Genomic DNA, 15,926 nt, shown 5'->3' with positions numbered 1-15,926 from the left:
TAGGATCATTTTTTGCATCACACCAAGTGAAACCTGACATACCTGGATTTTGTTTTTTCCAAATATCATCCATGTTATAATGCCTTATCAAATCTTTGAAATAATTTACACTTTTATCTACATTATTAATATTGTTTATCTGGCAGTTAAAATCTCCACATAGTGTAATATTTTCGTTGACACAACTTTTTGAAATAAAGTTCTTAAGTTTTTTGAAAAATTCACACCTCTTCTTAATTTCATTAGGTGCATATATATTTACTATTGTAAAAATATTACCCTCGACTTCAAGATTTATCAGAATTTTCCTACCATAAATAGACTTTTTGACATTTATTATGTTTACATCTATTTTTTCGTTAAATAGAACAGACACGCCTCTACTGAATGCAGAGTCGCTATATGCGTGAAATGTTTTTCCTCTCCAGTTTAAATTATATACAGATTCATTTTTTTCTAAACAATGTGTTTCTTGCAACAGAATGATATCTATGTTACATTCTTTCAACCATGTAAAAATTTTTTGTCTTTTTTCGGGGGTATTTAAACCCCTTACATTAACTGAGATAAATTCTAACTTTTCCATACGAATTAATCTTAAAATGCATATATTTGATATAGAAAAAAATACCGTAACATTTCATTCCAGTCCGCTGATCGAGAATCAAAGTCCTGTAGCGTTCGAGCATTACACAGTTTTTGATTTATTTGTCCTTCTTAGCCGGGTCGTCTGAATCAGAGTCCGATGATTCATCAAAACCTGACATGGATTCAGAATCCGATTGATTCCTTAAAGCATGTAACATCTGTGCAATGTCCCGTTGTTTGGTGTTAACTTTCGGTTTTTGTTTTGGTTTGCTCCACTGGTCACTTTTTTTTCGTTTCCGTATTTTTTTGCCGATTTTACTGATAATTTTCCCAAGTAGGTTTTTTCCAGGCCAGGAATCAATTTTGGTGTTCTCCGTACCTTTTTTATCCAAACCAGTGCCCCATATGTCATTGTAGGTTGATTCGGCGAATATAATGTCCTTCTTTACCGATCTTAAATTTTCCCGAAACATTTGGACTTGCACGCATTTATTTTCGATTATTTCTGTCATAACCGCTTCCCTGGTCTCAAACCATTGGTCGTTGGGTTTGACCCTAAGCAATAAGGAGTTGTTGTATAAAATGTCATTGCAAAAGCTCAAAGGCCCCTAATCGCGCGGAATCGAAAGTACTTAAACAGAAGTTTTGAATTTGTGACCTTAACTTTTGACCTCAAAATCCATAGGGTCGTTCTTATGCCATGGGGAGTTCATGTATAATTTCATGTCACAAATTAAAGTCTTCTCAAGATATCGCGTGGAAACGAAAGTGTTACAGACAGACAGAGCTACAAACAGATGGACAGACAGACCAAAATCATTATCCTCCACTTTCAGCGGGGAACAAAAATGGGCAAAAAAAATGTAAAAACACTATCTGGTGTGCTCAAGAACTATTGGAACAGAGAATTGAATATTTTGTAGACGCATTTTGAGGTAGTGCAGATTCTAAATTATTCAAATCTTGCGTGGGGCCAACGATAGGGTATCAAAGTGTACATTCAAATACATAGAAAAAAATCTTTTTTCTCAAGAATCACCGAAGGCTATTTCATTTTATATAGAGAGGGTAGACGTTTTCGATATTTGTCTTATTGAGCGTCTGATTGGTAAAAATTCAGTTGCCTGTGGTTTTATCATTTCCAAATCGTGTGGTCCTTTTGGATTGATGCAACCGGTAAGCGAACCCGCATTTTCCACTATAGTACTAAGTATTTCGATATTTATTTCCACCATTGACGTCAGGAATACGGAGGAAGAAACCACATTAACTCATAGTCAAAACTTAAATTTTAATTCCATAATTTATTGGCAGTAAGTATACAAGAACTACATTAAAAACGCCTGACGTTGTGATATCAAGCAGAACGAGTTTGAGTTTATGGCTTACATTAAACATCACTTTGTAAGGTATAATCACAGTCTGGTATATCACTCTGCTGTTTAAATTGTCTTTCCCTGTTTTTGGACATCCATATCCTAATTCTACAATCATCTGCTACACTAATTAAGACTTCCGGGTCACGTGGATGGAAGGCAACGGCACTCACTCCATTCTTCGGATCCGGAAGTGTGTGAGGTAATGTAGCGATCACGTGTTTCGAATGACGATCCCAAAGAAAAGCAACGTCTTGTTCAGATCCGCTTTTTGGACAAAAGAAACAAATAAAAATACACTGTAATACGGAAATAAGACATTGGATATTTTAAAGATTGTTTAAAAATAAGAAATGATAGATACCTTGCAAGGAAATCAGAAGAAATGCTAGGGAAGAAGTAAAATATTGTTGCTGACTGTTCTAAAGACTTGTTTCCTTCAAACACCTCCGGTTTTTCTCCAATATTTGCTAAATTGATCACCATTGTGTCGACATCTTTTTCGTACCAGCTGTTATCGCCGTCTATACACACCCTTCTTAAGTTGTACACGACGTACCTGTATGCATTGGAATAACAAGTAGTATACTTAGTAAAACTGTATTAGTAATTTTGTAATAAACATAAAATATCACTCCGAACACCCCCCGTCAAATTGAATGGTCACCACTCATTCCTTACCTGTGATCCGCCGAGAGATTGACTCCCAGACACCCGCTGTTGATCATGATTATTTTGATCGGTTCTGTAACACTGGGGGTCTCACAGTCTATGTCCACTTTATAGAACACCAGTCTGTGTACGATGTCCCACTCCAGACTTTGTTGGTAAATAATCACCACCCTATCCCCTGGGCGGGAAGTCTCCACGCGTTCGATTGGAGAATCTTGGTTCCATTTGGACCACTCTATGACCTTCACTAAATGGGGTCGATACTCATCGCGTACCATTTCTAGTAGAGTCCATAATTCCACATTGTCATCCGTGAGATTTTCTAAAAGAGGGCGCTCATAAAGTTCCGGGTTTTCCAATTCTTCCTCATAGAACTGATTGAATGAAAGAAACCGAATGTTAATTTAAACTTAAAATAGAAACAGTAATTAAGTACCTGTATTAAATGCTACTCACCTTACAACCGACTAACTTCACATTATCATTAGAGAAAAAGTACGCCAATACATCGGCTAGAAGGAAAGTGTCGTTAGTCAGCCAAGTTCCTCTAAAGTTAGGGAACCAAGATTGTCTCGCCGCCACCACTGCAAGTCCTACACAGATAATGTCAAATCTAAATTGTTATATCCCACATACAAATGTACAGGTACGTGACATGTTCTGTAAAAATCTACAGGTGGGGAACCAAGAATTACCTTTTTCAATGGCGAGCACGGCCAGTGCGACTTGTAATCCGCCCTCCTCCCTCATCATGCAGTTCACGATTAGATGCGTTTCAGCTTCATTGAACTCCACGTAGTTGGCATAGGACGGCGGATCCACAACTTGACTGGAGTGTAAAAGCTCCGTGTTGGGACCATATTTCCATACCTTTGTAAATAACAAGAAATCATTTTCAATTTAAAAATATTTATAAAATTAAGTGTAACGTCGTAAATTTTACCCCCACCCCTTCCCCAGGAAAAACATTTTGTAGCCTACGTTGACATTGGTTTTTGAAGGGTCGAAAAACTTCAAATACTATAATACCCCTTGACTGCATGCAATATTTGTGAATTATGTTATACTGAATGATAAAAAAGTTAAAAAAAAAGTTGAATATTTGAGAAATATTCCTCGAAGAATCAAATTCAACTAATTTACAACAGTCACATGAGTAGAATACGAATCACGTCATGCCAAAGAAGTCATGTAGCTTTCTTCTTCTTCTTCTTGTTTGACTTACCTTTACAATACCGTCTGCTCCACAGGTAGCTAGGAATTTGCCGCTATTAGAACAGCAGACGTAGTAGATTTCATCCACGTGACCCTCACACGTTTGATGAAGATGGGTGGGGGCATGGTAAGTCAGTCGTTTCAATTCCGATTTCCAGCTGACGTCATGTCGAGAGTAACGACATCCTAAATTCCTGTATGTTAATTCTTTCCATAAGCTTTCATCCTGGGCTATTCGATACCAATTCTACCGAAAGAAAACTAACTGCATTTGGTGTATTTGAGTCTCCTAAATTTAGTTTAATTGTACATATACATTGTAAAAAGAACCTTTATGCCTTGTGGGCCCAAAATTGGAAAATAAAATTATCTTATCTTATCTTATACATGGAACAGCGTTTGTTGAATACATTCATAAAGCATATTTTAAGCGAACATAAAATGTCATTATACCATAATTTTGCGATTATAAGTGTTCGACAAACAAAACATTTTTTATGGATTTGTCTACATATTACAACTTTTTCTTTATTTGGGTTATTGGGTTGTCGGGGAACTTTTGCGTACTAGTAGTAGTTTCCCACCCCCTCCCATTCGCCCGTTGGTTTCGGAGTCGATCCTTGGTTTCGAATCCCAATCTAAACCGAGGTACCGTGTTGTAGTGAGTGTTGGTGAAAAAAAATATCTCACTGCTCAAATGCCATAGGTGGCGAATAGAGGTCTATAGCCTTGTGCCAACGCAATTTTTGAAAATTACGCACGTTAAACAACATTTTTCAGAGTGCGTTAAAACTGGGATAAAATCAACACTCTTTGAAAATGCTTATAAAGTGCCTCAAATTTGAGACAAAACCAATGCACTCTCAATTTTTTAAAAAGACTATATTTTTTTCTCAAAATTCGTGTTTTGTGTTGTAACATAGCCTCGATGTGCAGCGGAAAGTGCTCGCGTCTCCACAATATGTGAAAATTAAATACTCAAGAGTCGAGTGGGACGTAAAACTATGGAAAGCCAAATTCACAAAAATGAGCTAAACATAGTTTCACAGTTGATAGACTAGGTTTATCGACTCACGTGGACTGTTAACTGTAATTTACAAACCGTGAACTTTAGTTAACAAATAGTTAGTCAAACTCTTGGTATCCAAAAGAAGGTCTGATTATGAAGTCCTAGCGCTTATTCTTCAAAATTTTTTCAAAAAAGTTTTCATCTGTAAAACTATAATATTTAAAGGTACTTGGACACAGATTTGAAGTTAATATTTTCTCTATATTATTATGACTTATACATTTTAATAGCATTTCACACAAAAATTAATTAAAAATCTTTTAAAAGTTATTAAAACTTCAAAGTTTTCGGCGGGTTCGATTGACACATCCTTGCACTTTCACAAATTTTAACTTTATTCCTAACCCTTAGGAAAAGTGGCAATCGTGTTGTGTATTAATGAAAAATATTAATCCTATAATACAGATTATTCAGAGTAGACATGTTCGAAAGCAAAACAAACACACAATATATTGTCAGTTCATGTATTTGTGGTGAGCAGACTTTGGCGATTGAACGCACCCGGTGAATCGTAAACATCAAACAATAACAGAGCTCGTGCCCTGTTTACAAAAAAAAAAAACTGTGTACATAACACGAGTGTGCTCGATTTGCTAAACTCTGTACACAACGGAATGACGACACTTGTGAAGGAGTTTTGCTTTCTAACATTTCTACTCTAAATAAAATTATTTTTCTGTAAGTTTTAATATTTCTCATTAAAACACATAAAAATTGCCACTTTTCCTAAGGATTAAGAATAAAGTTAAAATTTGTGAACGTGCAAGGATGTGTTAATCAAACCCGCCAAAAAATTTAAAGTTTTAATAACTTTTAAACGAAATAAGATTTTTATTAATTTTTGTGTGAAATGCTATCAAAATATATAATTCGTGATATTATACAAAAAATATTAACTTCAAATCTGTGTCCAAGTACCTTTAAACGATTGTTAAATTGTTTTCAGTGTTTCAGTAAAGTTTACGGTTCTGAAACATAGATTATCGCGTTCACTATGGTTTACAGATGTAAAATACTAGTATTGATTAACGCTGTTAACTATAGTTTATAGTACACAAACTATATAGTTTAGTAATTACAATCGATAAACCTCGACTGTGAAACTATACATGTTTAGCTCATTTTTTGTGATTTTGACGTGCCATATAAAACAACGGAACAACAAATATAAAGGAAAGCAAATGATAGAAAAGTTGGACTCAACGGAGAGTTATAAAAAATACGACGTCCCATTGCACAAGAAATGATAATTAATATAGACGTGTTTTCTTTTTCAAATCAAGGAAATAATCATTGATGATTTATTAAAAAAAAAAAATAATTATGTGAAATATAAATAATTCATTTTTTATGTTTTAGATAATATCTAGCTTTAAAATGCACTGTGACAAAGTTTTCTTTTAATTTTTATGTTTCAGTAATAGTTTATAAAATATATTTTATTATTTTATTGATAATGTCAATGTTATCATATTTTAACTCAATTTAGATGTTTAAAATGCTAAAATAGCTGTGCCAAAAATTATCATAGTGCTTTATTGATGGAACATTGTATTATTATTTTTTATTTAAAGTTTTTAAGATAGGACCCCATTGGTTTTTTTGCTTATTTATTAGTTACCAGTTGGTCATTTACGATATTGGCCCAATTGGGGTTGTGTGACGGTAGTAGTACATTGTAGTAGTATTTATTTGGTATCATGTCATCATACATAAAACAAATACACATAATTATACATGATCTTATATAAGATTTTATAAATCAGTGGTATGAGAGGAGTTGCGGATAAGAGATGGGTACCCCAAAGCGTAACAGACGGACGGACGGACGGACAGACTTTCCGCGAATTCAAAGAAAGAGCATATTACTTTACCAATCTTGCAAATCGACAGTAAGGTAAACTTGTTAAACACAGAAGTGATGTAAAAATAAAGTTTTTGTATTAGGGTGAAGATTTGTAAAGTAATATGCTCTTAACAATCATGATTCGATATCGATACGATATCGTCGATATCGACGATATCGATGGCAGGTAATATCTTCGTTAAAGTAAAGTATTTAAACATAAACACATTCAAAGAAACAGGGAAGGTATTTACCAAGGGCTAAGCAAACATGATTCGATATCGAAGCGATATCGTCGATGTCGACGATATCGACACATCAGGGAAAGATTTATAAAGAAATTTTTAAGTAACAGTTCTTAAAAACACCATATTAAGGATGAAAACCACAATTTTTGGAGCAACCATGATTCGATATCGGCACGATATCGAGGATATTAACAGTAAGGAAACAGTATTAAAACAGAAAGTATTGTAATAAACACATGAGAATATAGAACTATTATAGTAAACTATAAAAAAGTAATGTGTCGATATCGTAACTACATCGTGTCTTGGACATAACTCGACAGACGGACGGACGGACGGACGTACAGTCGGACAGACACACATTTGGTTATATATTGGGTACATCAAGTCCAAGTCCTATTGGATACTGCTTATTGGATACAAAAAAAGTGTACACACGAGAGAGCACTATTTGGGTAGTTACTGTTCAAATCTTATTGGATATTAATCCTCGTGTCCGTATTTTATTGGGTTTTTTCTTATTGTTTTTTTTTATCCATTTCAAATTTATTATATATTTAATATTTGCTGGTAAATTCAGACAAGACTGAAAACCTTTGGTTTTTAACCCATATTTTTGTCAATTTCTGTGGTATAGCTCTTTTATTGTAACAACTAACTAATTTGTTCTTAGCAATAAGGATATACACCTGTATGTTTCAAAATACTTAATATTTAAATATATGAATACCTAAGTGCAAAAAAACTGAATTGTGAAAACACAACTCAACACATCCCAGGCTCTGTTCAACCTTTCTTGAATAACAAAATTAAGTATTTAAGGAGAAAACTTTTTGAGTCAATGACCAATTAATAATTAATAATTGACCAATTAATAATAAGCAAATACCCATTACATGTTGGACAGAATGAAGGTATCCAACAGGCATTGGACATGTGTCCAATACCTGTTGGGTTGTATTTTGACGAAGGGATAAAACTACCCAAGAGCAATTGAACATGTGTACATTGTCCAATTCTATTTGGGTTTCTTGAATCTCCTCATCAAAATGCAACCCAACAGGTAATGGACACCTGTCCAACTCCTCTTGGATATCTCCATCCCACCCAACAGGTAATGGACACTTGTCCAATTCTTCTTGGGTTTCTTGAATTGTTTCATCACAATACCACCCAACAGGTAATGGACATCTGTCCAACTCCTCTTGGATGTCTACATCCCACCAAACAGGCTATAGACACTTGTCTAATTCTTGGGTTTCTTGAATTGCATCATCAAAACACCACCCAACAGGTAATGTACACCTGTCCAACTCCTCTTGGATATCTACATCCCACCCAACAGGTAATGGACACTTGTCCAATTCTTCTTGGGTTTCTTGAATTGTTTCATCACAATACCACCCAACAGGTAATGGACATCCGTCCAACTCCTCTTGGATATCTACATCCCACCCAACAGGCAATTGACACTTGTCTAATTTTGGGGTTTCTTGAATTTCATCATCAAAATACAACCCAACAGGTAATGGACACCTGTCCAACTCCTCTTGGATATCTACATCCCACCCAACAGGTAATGGACACTTGTCCAATTCTTCTTGGGTTTCTTGAATTGTTTCATCACAATACCACCCAACAGGTAATGGACACCTGTCCAACTCCTCTTGGATATCTACATCTCACCCAACAGGTAATGGACACTTGTCTGATTCTTCTTGGGTTTCTTGAATTGTTTCATCAGAATACCATCCAACAGGTAATGGACATCCGTCCAACTCCTCTTGGATATCTACATCCCACCCAACAGGCAATGGACACTTGTCTGATTCTTGGGTTTCTTGAGAATCCCCTCATCAGAATACTACCCAACAGGTAATGGACACCTGTCCAATTCCTCTTGGATATCTTCATCTCTTCAATAGTATATAAACTAAAAGGTATTGGACAATCTTCTTGGGTTATTCAAATTTTTTTTTCATAAGAAAGAAAACCCAATAGGTATTGGACATCGGTTCAACTCTTCTTGGATATTACATCCCAACATTAGAATAAAACCCAACAGGTGATGTTTACCTGTCCAGTTCTTCTTGGGTTACTTATACCCTTCATTAAAATTGTCAAATTTGTCTTGGATATTTATACTCCTACATTAGATTGCAAACCCAATAAGTATGACATTTACCTTCCCTAGTTGAATTCAAATTTATCTGCATAAGCATACATGTCCAAAACATATTTAATACTTTAATTCTAACATTCCACATCTCATTCAGTGTACACTTTACAAATGATAGGAAATATATAAACATTTTGTGCCTAAACTATTTGGCTTTTAAAGAATTTTATAACAATGTTTGCAAAATTTAAATTTAAATATTGGAACTTGGAGCAAGTCATTACAGGTAGAGCAAGATGCTGAAAACCATATTGATAAAAAGATCACACCCTTGATAAAATATTTGCCTTCAGTTGCTAAGATTGTGTTGTATTATATGGAAAATTTCTATAATCCTGTTTATTACAGATATATGTACGATGCATATTTTCCCTGTAATAATAAAAATATGATCTCATTAATCTGGTTTGGAAATCACAAACTTAGTTTTGAAGCTGATAAAACAGTGTCGCATTAGAAAACTCAGTTACAAGTACAATGAATGAATTCGTTGTATCAAAACTTTATAATAATTGATGCACTATGTCCAAATCTTTTCGACAAATCGGGATAAAGATATTAAATCAAATCATCACTGTTACATGTATAAGTCTTAGAGCTAGAGAAAAGTCATTACATGCCCAAATTTTACATGTAAGACTTTGATCCTATATTTCAATAAATGTCAAAATGGTTTTATTTTTGTTTCTGTTCAATACTTTCTTCTTCAGGGTGTCTCATGGCCTATACTGTATGATACCTCCATTGACCCTGCTCTTTTATATCGCCATATGTTTATCCAGTAGCAGTGGTTATGCTCAGGCAATCTTTGAAATATTCCTTATTTCATGCCTCTCCTTCAGTTCCGCCTCTGTCCATTTTATTCATTCTGCAATTATATAAAGGCATTTTCTTTACCGTACAAAACATGTTTTTCTTGACTACAGCAAGATCACCCTTTATGTTGATCAAACCCAACCAAGAAGTAGAAGTATATTTCTTATTCAGAAATATGTATTGATAAATAAAATGGAAGAAAAACTAAATTCTATCAACTCTTTTTTTTTCTTCTATGTCTAACTGCATCTTCATCCTACCCCCCATCCGCCATAATTTTATCAAAATGGAATCATCATTCAACACACAAAACGATGTTGCATATTAATTAGACAGTATCTTAGTTTCTGGTTGTTAAGAAGGAGATTTTAAAAAGATTTTACACCTATTCCTTGCACATTTTAGACTTCTAATGTAACACTATAAGTACATTAGGGGTACATAATCTTCAAAAACATCTCTACACTTATTAAATGATAAAGCTTTCACATTAGTATTGTTTTTAGCCCAATGGTTCTGCTAAAGAGGATTTAAAATTGACCCAAACCTTACTAACTGCTTTGAAATTATATTGACAGGGAAAGAGACACACTTGACACTCCATTCCCCCTTCCTGGGGTATGCTTTGCACAAAATTTAATTAAAATTGACTGAGCTGGATAAAAAATGGAAATTTGAAAAATTACAGTCAAACAGATTATGAATAACTTTCAGCACATCAGACATGAAGTAGTGATCCTTAAATAAAATACACCTACAAGATGAAGCTGTTTTATTCCTTTGAAGTGATATCTAGTATTTTTTTCTTTTCCTGTATGCCACCTCTATCAGAACAAAATGTTATACATGTATTAACATAACCTATGACCGTATAGTACCCCAGTATTTACTTTACAATTAATTAAGTTCTGGAACCAATCCTCAGATGCCCTTAAAACAAATGATTCTAAACTGGCAAAGGTAAAGGGCATCTGAAGAATTTAAAATAAAATGATAGTACAAAAAAGCAAACAGTGTGCATGAAAATGTTGGCAAACACTAGAAAAATACTAAGGTACTTTCTCAAACTTAACATGAATACTAAAGAGGTTTTATGTAGCTGTATTGCACATACCAAAAGCTTTCCTGCAGTTAAAGGTTGGTTGCCTTGTAGTTATGTAGTATGTACAAGTTTTTCCCTCTATCTCTTCTAATTTAAGAAGCGAAAATGTCTCAAAAAATCTTATGGTTGGCATGAAGTATTCCTGTTCATTTTACTGATTACTTACAATTGTCCTATTTCTGAGGGTCATCTTCTGATGAGTGTGTTCTCTGCAATGTTCACAATTGAAGTTCCTGTTTGACCTGTTACATATTGAAAATCCTCAATGAACATGATTATGGTTTTCATTTCCATTGTAATTATTGATTACTTTTATTAAAAAAAAATCTTAACCAATTTATTGTAACATAATACTTATGAAAATATTTATGTAATATCAAAAGAAAAAAGGAATCATTATCTCCAGTCATCCTAAAATCACAAGTAAGCATTAATCATAAATTCACATACGTAAACCCATTAGCTTTTTGTGCTATTAAATCATAGTCATCGCTGTGCAATAAAGAAAATCAAGTACTAATCCACAGCTTTGTGGCAATAAAGTTACTATCCCCGAGTAAAAAGTGACAAGCCCAAATATAGAGACAAAAATTAAAAAGTAACATTGAAAAAAAAGTTCATCGTGAAAAAAGTCAGGGTATTAACTACAGATGATTCTTTTTAAAATTAAAGTTTAATTTAATTTTCACTAGTAAAATTTAATCATACATAAATTAATGATTAAAAAAATAAAAAAAGATTTTACCGTATATACTCGCCTATAAGTCGGATTTTTTGGAGTTAATTTCTGGTCCAAAACTCTATGTCCGACTTATAGGCGAACTATAAAATGAATGGTATCATATGAGGTCAGTCTCTCTGATATATAGCTTGTTAAATACAACCGACTTATAGGCGGACCTACTTATAGGCGAGTATATACGGTAAATATTCCTTTTCTGGTCTTTCACTAGTTCGTCTAATTAATACGAAGCAAAAATCATTTTGTTTTCATCTTGAATCATTTAAAGCCATATATGGCTTATGTACAATGAAAATTATTAGACTAAAATTATAAGAACTTATTATTTGTATCATGACTTTAAATAAACATGATAAAGATAGAAAATTTCCGTAAATTACAAAATCTAAGTCAATTGCGATATTAAGATATCAAAATTTGATTTGGATTCTCGGAATATTCTCCGACTTAGAAGAAAATACAAAAGATTTAAACAACACATTACAGAGAAGATAAAATCGTATTATTAGATGAGACGATGTGTTCTCCCTGTTCAGAATTGTATGAAAACCTTTAATTTAAATGTATTAGCTATATTTCTGTACTTAATTTTGTATTTTTCAAAAATATATTTTTTTGATCAGTTACGCCATATATGGCTTTAAAAAAAACTCTACATAATTGCATGACACTTATCATTGAGCTGATTGAGTGAATGTATATAATTTAATAATGAGATATCTGAGAGGCATATATGTACAAGCAAATATTGCTATATTAAACAAAGGAAAGGGGGAAATTCAAATTAGGAAATAAAAGATCGTTTTTAAGTAAATCAGTCTTGTAGTACTGCAAAATGGATGCAGTTGTGGAGATTTATGGATAATATGAGCATGCGCGCAGTCTGGAATATTTCCATATTAGGGAATTTAATAGCAAAAAAGAGTGAAATTACCAGTGGTGCTTTTCATGCATTAGATGTGTATTTTAAAAATCCTAATAGCCTAAGGGGATTCCTCAGTGCAGAAAAACACTAGCCCCATCCTCAAAAATGGAAGCCCCGGGTGTAGCGCGATGCTAATTACACACCCATCATGTGAAATAGTTATAGTAGCCCTATATCAATTTCAGTATTGTTTTAAATTAATTAAAACAAATGACAAAAACAATAATCTTAAAAAAAATCAAAATAAAGCAGACACTCATTTTTTTTTTTTTTAAAGTGTTAAATCTAGACCCTAAAAAGGGCATGGTAATCAAGGAATCAAAAGGGCACTTTGTGTCGCGACAGAATCTCACAAGGGCACTTTGAAAACAAATGTTAATGTCATTGAAATTATATTTAACATTTTTTAGTTTTTACATACTTTAACGTGTTTAATTACTTTTAATATCCTTTCATATTGAAATCTTTATTTAAAACAAGTTATTTAAAGAAAAATTCATATATCTGTATTCCATTCTTTTTTTTAAACAATGTTTTAATTATTGATTCAGAAACAAAAATAATATAAAAAGGCATTTACATCCAATTTATTCCAAAAAAAAAGTAGTAAGATTACACTTAAGAAAGTAATGGTATTAATCTAGCTGAAAGAGGTGCAAAAATTATTAAAGTTTGGAGGTATGATTGTTTTTTTTTTTTTCCTGCTTGGACTGTTATTTGTTTACAAGTATAGTCAATTTAAAGATTAAAGGAAAATACTTTTTTTCAGGGAAGGGGGATGGGCATTTTGAAAAATACATGTAGAGACCATTCTCTTTACTTGGAAAATATTCTACCAACAGGATCATGTGAAAACTGGTCTTACTGCCATGTATAATTTGTTTAAAAAACTCTTGCTTTAATTAGAAACATTGACCCTCAGCTTGTCAAATCTATCAGTTCAATTAAAGAAACTAACTTAGTTGATTGTTTTTAAGCCTTTTACATTACATTCATTTTTGGTACACTGTAAGTATTTTATTCAGATAAAATATCCGTTTTTTCTTCAAGTTCAACTATGTATTTTATTCTACTTTCGGTTTTTAAAAAAAAACGATCCTGATTTTTATTAGTTAATAAAATTTACAAGTTTATTTATCTTTGGTCTTGGACTAATTCTTGCATGATCAATGCAATCAAATGATAGTTTCTCAAATTAAATCCTCTACCCTGACAGCCTGAGGCATGTTAATTAGACAGGTGGCTGTGTGCGTGCGTTCAAGCGTGAAGTGATTTCCTGTGGTTGTTTAAACAAAGTGATTATCAGCATGCACTGAATAAACAGAACAGCAAATGAATATTGCCTAAACTGGGCATATTTATTAATTTTGTGTTAGGAAATAAGGGCATGGCGCTGGAAAAAAGGGCATGGTGCCGAGAAAAAAGGGCATGGCGCCGCGCCATGCTAGTTTGCTTTAGATTTAGCACTTTTTTGATTTGAGTCAAAATCAAAGACAGAAAGAAACACTGTTTTGACTGAAAGTTTTTCAGTAATACAATGAATCTCTTAAGTTACATATCAGATGAGATAAACTTACATACAATTATTTACTTGTTGTCAATTATCCCATTTATCATCATCTCAGCTCACTTTGCGATTGTAATACTGTCTACATGAACCGATAATTTACAGCTGATTTATGAACACACAATTGTTAAAATTTTCATTTCCCTTTCCAATATACATTGTCAGAACATACTTAGTTGGTTATGATATAAAATTAAATAATTAACACTTTCGATTTATGAAAGATTACTATAGTATCTAACAATATACGATCATTTACTAAATACTTCTCGCCCTCAAGAGAGTTAAAAAGACAGAGAAAATTCAAAATACAAACAAGTGCAACTTAAGATTAATTGTTCCGATATATCTATTTTAATTTTGTGCACAATTGTTTTCAAAATTACATTAAAATCTATTTTCCTTAAACAAGAACCCAGCAATGGATAGATATTAATCGAATAAACTTACCTTTTCTCTTGTCAGTCAGAAAATCTTGTTGACATTAAGTGTTTCTTAGTCGCCATATTTTTTTCCATGAAAACAAACGTTGTTATGATCAGGATCAACGGAAGTTGATTTTGGGAACTTTCGAGAATTTAGAGTTCCGAATGTAAAACTGAAACAACAAAACACGGTGCGTCCGTGAAAGCAACTTTTTTGGACACTTTTTTGGACAAATCGTAGTGTCCAAGTTTTGTTGGGTACTAACCTGCAAATACCCAATTAGGGTGTTTTAAGCATATTCAGCGACACTTCTTATTGGGTATACCCAATAAGCAAAAAGTACCCAATAAGTACAATCTTGGCATGAAAAATACCCAATAAATGCACTCTCGTAAACACGGACGGACGGAATTAACGATTACTATATACCCTCCCACTTTTCAAGCGGGGGGTATAATAATTAAGGTAATAGGATAATGTTCTATAAAACGGTAAGAAAAATTACAGACAAGCGAATCATAGAAAACAATATACATGTACCTTGCACGTTCTACACACGTTGTTTAACTCATTTTTGTCCAGATAAGAGAATATATGAAGTAGAACTGGATCAGTCAGATGTTCCCAGCAGTTCTCGTCCGCACTGTCGATCTAAGGGAGGTAACTCTTTAATTAGCTGACACCAGTACAAAACAAAATAAGAACCATAATCTTACTAAATTACGGCCATCTAATGTATCTAAAACAACAACTCACCATCTGACTATGTTCACATATAGTTTTCTGTTTCCTTTCACTCCATCAAATAAAGGAAAATATCAAAATATTTAACCGTTCGCTTCCTCGTATCCAGTGAGGCAACCGGATCAAAACAATTATCTATTTATAGATTTAGGCACGGATCCAAAAATCCTGATCTAAAATAAATACATTTTACTCCAGGTTACTGCAGAACAGACAACATTGACATATTCATTTGAATTTGTAACTGGCTGGGTACCTCAAATCACACTGAACTATTATAATAATACCCCACAAAAATTGACACTTCGACAATCAATGACCATACATTCAGGATTTTCGGATATAATAAAATAAGTATTGGTAGTATAAGTAGTGGTTAGAGCGCTGGCACGTTTCGTCAAAGGCCCTGGG

General features: G+C 33.3%; 1 protein-coding gene across 2 annotated transcripts; it reads right to left on the bottom strand.

Moving 5' to 3' along the window:
- Positions 1–1,865: 1,865 nt before the first annotated feature.
- On the bottom strand, positions 1,866–15,632 carry LOC134253303 (F-box/WD repeat-containing protein 5-like). Of its 2 annotated transcripts, XM_062735822.1 has the most exons (8): positions 15,528–15,632; positions 15,312–15,422; positions 3,862–4,098; positions 3,332–3,506; positions 3,093–3,229; positions 2,646–3,010; positions 2,329–2,523; positions 1,866–2,231 (listed from the first exon to the last, which is right to left on the bottom strand). In XM_062735822.1, the coding sequence occupies exons 1-8, from the start codon at positions 15,528–15,530 to the stop codon at positions 1,979–1,981; spliced, it is 1,476 nt and encodes a 491-aa protein (XP_062591806.1). In that variant the 5' UTR covers positions 15,531–15,632; the 3' UTR covers positions 1,866–1,978. The 2 variants fall into 2 exon arrangements, with proteins under 2 accessions (XP_062591806.1, XP_062591807.1); XM_062735823.1 differs by lacking the exon at positions 15,312–15,422 and having other exon boundaries at positions 15,528–15,626.
- Between the last annotated feature and the right edge of the window lie 294 nt (positions 15,633–15,926).

Source organism: Saccostrea cucullata, unplaced genomic scaffold, assembly GCF_032062105.1.
Source record: "Saccostrea cucullata isolate Sc308-1 unplaced genomic scaffold, CSIRO_AGI_Scuc_v1 ctg176, whole genome shotgun sequence".
In the NCBI taxonomy this organism is placed as follows: Eukaryota; Metazoa; Mollusca; class Bivalvia; order Ostreida; family Ostreidae; genus Saccostrea; species Saccostrea cuccullata.
This window is presented reverse-complemented; position numbering and strand designations above follow the sequence as displayed.

Bases quoted from the DNA above. Each gene is read 5' to 3' on its own strand.
- LOC134253303 (XM_062735822.1), bottom strand. The intron at 3,507-3,861 runs GTAAGTCAAACA...TTATTTACAAAG, and splicing joins GAGCAGACGGTATTGTAAAG to GTATGGAAATATGGTCCCAA. The intron at 2,524-2,645 runs GTAAGGAATGAG...CAATGCATACAG, and splicing joins AATCTCTCGGCGGATCACAG to GTACGTCGTGTACAACTTAA.